The sequence below is a fragment of the Phacochoerus africanus genome, chromosome X (assembly GCF_016906955.1).
Source record: "Phacochoerus africanus isolate WHEZ1 chromosome X, ROS_Pafr_v1, whole genome shotgun sequence".
Taxonomy (NCBI): domain Eukaryota; kingdom Metazoa; phylum Chordata; class Mammalia; order Artiodactyla; family Suidae; genus Phacochoerus; species Phacochoerus africanus.
The window spans coordinates 117,427,050-117,436,506 of record NC_062560.1 but is presented as its reverse complement, the minus strand read 5'-3'; the positions used below and the strand labels follow the sequence as shown (position 1 = coordinate 117,436,506).

At 47.3% G+C, this 9,457-nt stretch overlaps 1 protein-coding gene across 1 annotated transcript; it reads right to left on the bottom strand.

The window, feature by feature from the left end:
- Positions 1 to 6,099: 6,099 nt before the first annotated feature.
- Positions 6,100 to 7,411, bottom strand: LOC125118581 (putative MAGE domain-containing protein MAGEA13P). The gene has a single exon (XM_047765232.1). It carries the CDS (start codon positions 7,352 to 7,354, stop codon positions 6,338 to 6,340), a length of 1,017 nt encoding a protein of 338 aa, XP_047621188.1. The 5' UTR covers positions 7,355 to 7,411; the 3' UTR covers positions 6,100 to 6,337.
- Between the last annotated feature and the right edge of the window lie 2,046 nt (positions 7,412 to 9,457).

Here is a 9,457-nt window from a genome sequence, read left to right as displayed (position 1 = left end):
TGCACTTCTCTAATAATTAGTGATGTTGAGCATTTCTTTCTTGTGCCTGTTGGCCATCTGTGTATCTTCTTTGGAGAAATGTCTATTCAGATGTTTTGCCCATTTTTCAGTTGGGTTGTTGGTTTTTTTGTTGTTGAGTTGTATAAGTTGTTTGTATATTTTAGAGATTAAGCCCTTGTCAGTTGCATCATTTGAAACTATTTTCTCCCATTCCACAGGTTGTCTTTTTGGTTTTTTTTTTAATGGTTTCCTTTGCTGTGCAAAAGCTTGTCAGTTCAATTAGGTCCCATTGGTTTATTTTTGCTTTTATTTCTGTTGCCTTGGGAGACTGACATAAGAAAACATTTGTAAGGTTGATGTCAGAGAACGTTTTACCTATGTTCTCTTTTAGGAGTTTGATGGTGTCTTATCTTACATTTAAGTCTTTAAGCCGTTTTGAGTTTATTTTTGTGCATGGTGTGAGGGTGTGTTCCAGTTTCCTTGATTTACATGTGGCTGTCCAGTTTTCCCGGCACGACTTGCTGAAAAAACTGTCTTTTTCCCATTTTATATTCTTGCCTTCTTTGTTGAAGATTAATTGACTGTAAGTGTCTGGGTTTATTTCTAGGTTCTCTATTCTGTTCCATTAGTCCATATGTCTGTTTTGGTACCAGTACCACACCGTCTTGATTACTGTGGCTTTGTAATATTGCTTGAAGTCTGGGAGAGTTATGCCTCCTGCTTGGTTTTTGTTCCTCGGGATTGCTTTGGCAGTTCTGATCTTTTATGTTTCCATATAAATTTTTGGATTGTTTCTTATAGTTCTGTGAAAAATGTCGTGGGTAATTTGTTAGGAATTTCATTGAATCTGTAGATTTCTTTGGGTAGTATGGCCATTTTTACATTAATTTTGCAACCCAGGAACATGGAATACCTTTCCATTTCTTTGAATCCTCTTTAATTTCCTTGGCTAATGTTTTATAGTTCTCACTATATAGGTCTTTCACCTCTTTGGTCAGGTTTATTCCTAGGTATTTAATTTTGGGGGGTGAGATTTTAAAAGGTATTGTATTTTATATTCCTTTTCTAATATTTCATTGTTAGTATACAGAAACGTAACCAATTTCTGAATGTTAACCTTATATTCTGCTACTTTTCTAAATTTGGTGATCAGTTCGAGTAGTTTTTGTGTGGAGTCCTTAGTGTTTTCTTTATATAGTATCATGTCATCTTCATACAGCGAAAATTTTGCCTCTTCTCTTCCAATTCATTTGTTTCTTTTGTTTGTCTGATTGCTGTAGCTAGGACTTTCATTTGGATCGCCTTTCAATGCATGTCCACACCCAGCCCTTCAGCTGCAGTCTCTGTGGCTCCCCCTCCTTGTGGCTGCACATTGCCTTCCACTCTTCCTTGGTGGCCCTGGCCTGTCTCAACAGTCACCAACTCCACTCATCCAAATAGCCCCAGCTTCTACCAGGGGTACACGGCACCCAGGGGCAAACTCCCAACCTCTAGCAGGCATCAAGACAGCTCCCAGCCCTGGGACACTGGCAAAGGTGCATTGGACCACTAGAGATGTCAAGAAATGTAGCTCACCCAAATGATGCAGGGGAGCAGCTGTGCTCTTCCTAATAGGACAAAGGAGTGACTCTAAGGTAGGGGGTAGTGTCTGGCATGTCACTACTCCACTCTTCCAATTGACCTACCTACTTAGACTACGCTGAGACTTCCAGCTGGTCTCTAGGATTCCCAGACCTCCCAAGCCTATTCAAGCACCCAGCACCACCCACCCAGGTTCTCCAGCATCTCTCTTTCTTGACACTAAACTCTAGACTCGGAGAGCCCTGAACCCCAGCCTGCCTGGGTCTCTCTGGACTGGTTTTGTACCTGGTCTTTCTCCAGGACTCTGGCAAGTGCTCTCCCAGGATGCTCTCATTGAGACTCACTGACTGAAAGTATCCTATCTGGTCTCCTTCCCTGGCTCCTGGTCATCCTGGTTGAATCCTTGCTTCTCAAAATAAAGGGGAAGGAGTTCCTGTCACACATCAGAAACAAATCTGACTAGGATCCATGAGGATGCAGGTTCGATCCATGGCCTCACTCAGTAGGTAAGGATCTGGCATTGCTGTGAGGTGTGGTGTAGGTCTCAGATGTGGCTCGGATACCATGTTGCTGTGGCTGTGGTGTAGGCCAGCGGCTACAGCTCCGATTTGATCCCTAGCCTGAGAACCTCCGTATGCCACAGGTGTAGCACTAAATGACATTTCAGAATTTTTTTCATCATGCCCCGAGAGCCCCTTTATTCAAGACGTCATTTTATTTATTTATTTGTCTTTTTAGGGCATATGGAGGTTCCCAGGCAAGGGTCAAATTTGAGCTACAGCTGTCAGCCTACACCACAGCCACAGCAACACCAGATCTGAGCCGTGTCTGTGACCTACACCACAACTCATGGCAACGCCAGATCTTTAACCCACTGAGTGAGGCCAGGGATCGAACCTGCAACCTCATGGTTCATAGTTGGATTCGTTTCCACTGCGCCACGATGGGAACTCCAAGACATCACTTCATAAATCCAGCTTCATATGAGTGAGGGATTAAGTTAATTTTCTTCTTCATCTAATGAGAAGATGGGAGGCACAAATTAAAACAATAGTGAAACAATATTTTTTCACCAATAATTTTGCCCCAAATTTGAAAGATTGCCAATATAAAATGGTTCTGAGCATGTAAGGTATTAATTTATGAGGAAATGAGTTACAGCATTTTGGAGTAAAGTTTCAGTAATCTTTACAAAAAGTTAAAATATTCACACCCTTTCCATTTTAATCCAATTTTCCACATTTAAATGTCTTTCTTATGACACTTTTGCCCAATAATTCATCTTCAAAGATGTGGATTTAAGTTCTTTTAATCACACAAAAATGGGAAGCAACTTAGTATTTATCAAGAGAAGAAGTGTTTTATTAATTATAACAATACACACTTCAGAATTCTAGGGAGTAATTACTAAAGTGAGACAGGCCTTATATATGCTTTCCATGGAGAGATCCTGCATGCATCTTATTTAAATGGCAAGAGCAAGTGCCAGATGAATACATACTTCATTACCCATGCACATTAAAAAGACCACAATATATTTTTATAGTATATCTATAGAATAGCCTAGAATAGGCCTTACAATAATACTATCAGGTTGTTAATTGTAGTTACCTCTGAGAGGGCTGAATTTGGGGAGTACTTTGTAAAGAGGAGAATCGTGATTTGTCTGTATTTTCCAAATGTTTCGCAATAAGTATATTTGCAAAATTACCTTTGTAATTGAAATATTAAATAAGCCTAACAACAGAAACAAATGCTGGACATTGATCAGTTAAAGCAACTTCTAGCGTGTACAACAGACAAATCCTGATATTTGGATGCCTTAACACAATGAAAGTTTATTTTTTGTGCCCATAAATCCTGAGGTGGGTTGGCAGGGACGTTCTGCTTTGAGGTGACCCAGGGACCCAGGCTGCTTCCATCCTATAGTGCCACTCCCCCAACATGGGTCTTCATGTTGGCTGCTGAATGGCAGAGGAAGCGTGGAAATGGTATACTGAACCTCCCTAACTGCAAGTGGACCACCCAGGAAGGTGAGGATGACAAGATGCAGATGAGCACTTGTAGTCTCTCCTGTAAGCTGTCACATAGTAGGTGGTCAATAAAATGATTATAATTTGTTATGACAACTCTATTTCTTTCTTGGAGGAGTTTCTGAGAAAACCAACTTTTTTTTTTCATGTGTCTACTATGTGTTTTCAAATACAGGATCACATCTGGCTTTCAAAGGCTCCTGTAAATGTTAGCAGGGAGTTCTGTACCGCCCTTTGAAATAACATCTATAATCTCGGTTGCCTGAAAATTTTCTCCTTCCCTATTATGCACAATCAAATTCTTGTGAGTTTCTGCCGCCCTTCCCATGACCGAGCATTCTTAAATACCTGTACGGGTGTTACTAGCATACTGCCTACCAGGATTTTCCTGTGGAATATGCATACAAAAGGCAGTGGAAGGCTGGCTAGTTTTTCTTTTTAATCAGAGGTAACACATCCACCCAGGGACCACCGTACACCTCCAAGGAGGACTCCAAGATTTTAGGAATTCAGCCCTGGTGATGTTTGCTTACAAGGTGATTTTAATGGTGTTTCCTCAATCTCTTATGAGGGGCTCTTTGTTTTTGATCATCTAGGCAGGCTCCTTCATCTGTTAATCAGTGGCCTGTTTCAAACAATACATCCTATTGGAATACTGCTGTAAATATCAGTGTGGTTTCAAAAACCCTCTCTAACTTCAGGGTTCTATCCCAAGAACTAGCAGATTATATGCAAACCAGACTCTACTTAGCAGCTCATTTGAAAACCTTTACTTATAGAGCATGTTGAACTTGCCAGGAAGGCTACCTAAGTGTTCAGGCATCCTTCTAAGTGCATTTTTACTTGGAAAGAACTGTTGTTACTGGGGTTCCAGGAAGTGAGAAAGGACAGTCGGGGGCTTCTACAGGGAGTAGGAATGCTCTATGTCAGGGGAAGGTGGTTACCAGGGCTGTTCCACTGGGAGCAGGGCACAGTCTTCAGAGAAGAGCAAGTGATGAGCTGGTCAGGAGGCCAGGTTCCAGAGTTGGACAAGAGAGCACATGAAGGGAGGCCAGTGGAAGGGTGTGTAATGCAGGAAAGTGCTGGGCCCCGACAAAAGTGCCAGCACCTGGGCAGAACCAGCTCTCACGGGGCCCTGGGACTCAGGCAGGAGGCTGGAGGTGAATAAAGCCCACAGACGATCCCCATATTCTGTTTGATTCTTGTCACCACCTTCCTTCTTTAGGCTTGTTTTTAGTACCTTGACCACAAGGCTCTTCTTTTTGTGGCCACGATAGAGTTGAGAAGAGAATGAACTAAGGGACAAAAGGCCCACCTCATGCTGGGAGGAGTGGGGACAGCTTGGACCTAGATGAATTCAGACCAGGGATTGAGTCCCAGCTCTGTCACTTCCTAGATGTGACATTGGCCCCATGGCCAAGTGGCCAATATGAGCCTTAGGTTCTTTTTCTGTGAGGTGGGTTTAAGAAGCCCTGACTTACAGGACTGCTGAAATGTATATAATGTAAGCCAAGCACACGGCACAGTGCCTGGCATTTAGTGGATCTTTAATAAATAGCAGTCATTTCTAACATGGTTTTTGACTGCAGACTCTATCACTCTTTCCTGGGATTGTGTGTGTGTGTGTGTGTTTCCATGGCATCTCAAGAGAACATATAGCACTCTAGGACACAAAACAAGAGAGCCAAAAATGCTTCTCTGTAAATAAACCTCAGTAAATTTTCCCTGTTACTGGATATAGTCTTTAATTTGGATTCAGGGAGGTCTTCCCTAGCAGAATGCAATGCAGAGCGCCCAGAATTTAAATCAAGGACTAACCCCTTTTCTCCCTCCCTCCCAGGTGCTCTTCCATGCAAACGACTGTCTTCATTCCTTTCACCTTCACCAAAAAGCTAGCTTTTGCTTAGAGTTGGCCAAATTACACTCAAGATAACTTAACTAAAATGTCCTTTCAGTGGTATGGGCTCTGGCTCTCCTAGGCCAGGAAAAGAGGGCCAGACTCTGGGCACCACTTCAATGAAATACGCTTTTCCCAGGAAACGTTTGCAGTTGATGTGTACAGAACACTGAGTGCGCACTGTGTTCAGTGGCATGGGGAGAGGAGGGCAGGATGCCTTCCACACCTGCTCCAGGTGGAGGCTGCACTCCATGATCCTGGGGGAACTGGCAGGAGCAGTTTTCCATTCTAGGCTTTTCTCTCACCTCTAAGACCCACTTACAAGCACAAATGAGCCAATGAGCCAGGACTTTCATTTCTAACATCTTCTTTAATTAGCCAAGCAAATCCAGATGTGTATCTTTAATTTTACAGAACAACAGACTAAATGGGATACAGGATTCTTAGGATAGCCATCTTTTACATTTTTTCCCTATTTTATTGAATGACCCCATCTATTTTATTGCTAGACTCTTGCAAGTTTCTAAGGAAATTCCTATTCCAATGCCATGTTATCCTGTTCCAGATCACAAAATAAGATGAAAGGTTTCCCAATTTATTTTACAGAATAGCAAAATTCTTACTCTAAAACCTGACAAAAAGCAATAAATATGTGACCAATGTCATTCACACATCTAGACTCTAAAGCTAATAAATATTTTAGGAGGAAGAATGTTTGGAAAATATTAAAGATCAAAAATAAAGATAAAATCTGCAACTCAGCCCTCCACCACTTAGAACCCTGATTGCCCTCTTCAAAAACAGAGTGGGGAATCTTCCTCCCACCTCATTCAGGGCGAGAGAGGCTGCTGGACTTGACACCGGAACTTCCACTGGCCATGGCAGCAGTGTTATCCCCAGCGGCAGCTTTGTCTTGGGCTCTCTCTTCCTCATCTCTCAAAGCTTCCTCATACCAGGATGTGAAGGATGTGGCGTCAGTTCCACTGACCTTGGCAAAAAACTCCAGGACTTTCATCTTACTGGTTTCTGCATGGGCCCTTGGACCCCAGAGGAATTCGTAACGTGGAGGATCACTGTTAGGCACCTGCTGGTACTCCAGGTACTTTTCCTTCACCAAATCTTTCGTGATGAGCTTCACGGGTTCCCCGTAGATGAAATCCTTCTGCCCTGCATACACCCCAATGGAATTCAGCACTTCCCAGACTTTCTCCTCAGGGGCACGGTTGCCCTCCATGAAGATCACCCCCAGGATAAGTATCAGCAGGCCGGTCTTGGGCATGCCCTGGTCATCACTCAGCATCCCATCGTAGGTGAGGTCTAGTGTTTTGATGAGCACATAGGTGTGGTTGGTGGGGTCTACTTCCTTCACTTCAATGCCAAAGACAACTTCCATGCACTCACAGACTTTGCTGAAGATCAGAGGGAAGTGATTCTTTTGCTCTTTGATGACATCTCGCAGCATTTCTGCCTCAGTGATGGGCTCCTTTGTTACATACTTCACACTCAAGAACTGCACCAATTCAACCACCTTCTTATTTAGCACACTACCGAGCAAAAACTCAGGAGACCGGAAGATGCTTGGATCCTCTTCTTGGGTGCTGAAGCCCTCATTTGATATGCTTGATGGAATGGCTTCGAGAGCTCTCTCAGCACTCTGGGGAACACTTGGTGTTCCAGCAGCAGGTACAACCTCTGGGGTGCCCTGGATGAAAGGAGCAAGGGAGGAGGAGGCGGCCTCCTCTTCAGCTACAGGCACCTGTGCACCCACCAGGCCCTGAGCCTCTTTTTGCACCTCAAGGCCTGCTTCAAGCTTGCCACTCTGACTCTTTGGACTGTGAAGCATGATGGCGTTGGGGACAGCAGGCAGGGGTGTGGGCAGGAGGTAGTGATGGGGGCCAATTATCTGAGGAAGATAGGAAGAGCGTGAGAAACTCAACCCCATTGGCTCTGACGAAAGCCATACTAACAGGTCTTCCCTTAGCTAATGCTCTAGGAGTCTCCTGTTTTCCTAATTGGTCTATCCCCTAAGAACCAGCAGGAGGACCTGAGAAAGCTCCTCAGGGTACAGCCCACGCGCACAGCCCACCAATTACGGGTAAGAAGGCGGGGTGTGCAAGGTCAGGCACTGTGGCGTCCCCTCTGTTCTGGTCTGGGTGGGGCCCTTGGTAAACATTCCGGGTCCTCATCTTGAATGACTCTTGGCAGTGCCTGGGCTTCCACTGCTCCACTGACCTGAAGACATGCGCCTCAGCCCTCACCCCCTGTGGGGGTAGATGAGGGATGCTTCAGGCTGCATTCACCGTCCTGCCCCCAGCCCCCAGCACTGACAGGAGGGGAGGCCAGACTCTGCGACGTCTCCACTCTTCGCGGGGGGGGGGGGGGGGGAGGGCAGTCCCAGCAGTGCCCACTCAGAGTCCTCATCTTCTCCTGGCCAGGCCTGCGACTTCCCTCGGTGGAGGCCGGCGTCTCCCAGGGACGCCAGGCAGGGGGTCGGGGGAGGAGGACAGAAGTGGCACCAGCGCCTGGCTGTGGCCTGGGGCCCCTGAGGGGGTTGAAGCGCAAGTGGCTGCGGGCCGCCTCTGTCTTTCCTCCCCGCGGCCCTGGGCTCCTCTGCTCCCTGACGGGCGGTGCCCTTCAGACCAAGGCCCTCACCTCCCGGAGAACCCTGAGGTGGAGACGGGGAAGGGCGGTGGGGCCTGAGGGCGTTTCCCGTCCCTGGCTGCCAGGAGGGAGCATGAGAAGACTGCCGTGGGTTCTGCGGGGCGGGGCACTGGCCGTCCCTCGCAGTCACTCCTGACGGGCTCCCATCTCCTGGAACTGCCCAGAGGAAGAGGAGAGAATTGCGAGTATGTTTGTGGGCTGCCATCTGGGCTGTGAGGCCCCTGGCCCTCCATGAGGGTCCCCCCTTCACACACAGAGCCAGAACACCCCCTCCTGTGACCCGAATCCAGCCCCGACAGACGAGGCCTTGGGCCCCCAAGCCCCTAAGGCAGTGGTGGAGTGGAGACACCCCCCCAGGGCAGGGGGCAGGGGACAGTGTCCCTCTGGCCCTTCTCGGCCTCCTCACCTGTGCCCAGCAGGTCTGCCTCTGCCGACCCGAGTCCTGTCCTGACTGGCCCCAACCGGCTCCAACTGGCTCTCAACGCCCTTCTGGGGCGGAAGTCAGGACACGTCACATCCGGTGACGAGCCGTTGGGCCCTCGCGGGTAGAAGGCAGAGTAAGGGGCGCCAGCAGGGCCATTCTACGTGGGCTGAGGTGTCTGCTGCCCTGACTGGACACCCTGCAGGGCTGGGCTCCTTCCTGTGCTGCCCCAGGGCAGCCCCCTGAGGAGACCAGCTCCCTGAGGATTCCCGGCAGGAGTCGGATCCCAGGGCTGATGGGGTGGGGGTGGGGCTCCTCTTGGGCTGGGAAAACCCCTCAGGCCTCACTTTGACTTCTGGCGCTCCCCTTGCCTTGCCTTTGGGGAACTGAGGCTTCAGCCCTCGGATCAAAGCCCTCGCCTCCTTGAAAATGTCTCCTGTCTTCTGGGGGAAGTAGGCCTCTTCCCTTCGTGCCTCAGGGTTTCCGAAGGCCAACAGCTGGGGTAGGATGAGCCTGGGGACCAGTCTCTTCTGTGGTGGGAGTTCTTAGTTCTCCCTTAGGGTCAGTACCTTGACTCCTGGCACTGAGTTGGCCTTCTCCCTCTCTGGACCTGAGTCTGTCCACATCGAACCAAGGGCGGAAGACAGCAGCCCAAGCTTGTCTGTCATCTTGGCACAATTTTACTGAATTTGTTTATTATTTCTAACAATATTGTTGTTGAGGTTATAGGGTTTTCTACACATAGGATCGTGTTACTTCAACTTGTACAACTCCCTTCAGCATTTTTTGTAAGGCAGGTCTAGTAGTGATGAACTCTCTCAACTTATTTGGTCTGAGAAAGACATTGCTCCTTCATTTCTGAAA

Coding starts and splice junctions, on each gene's coding strand:
- LOC125118581 (XM_047765232.1), bottom strand. CDS start 7,354: ATGCTTCACAGTCCAAAGAGTCAGAGTGGCAAGCTTGAAGCAGGCCTT.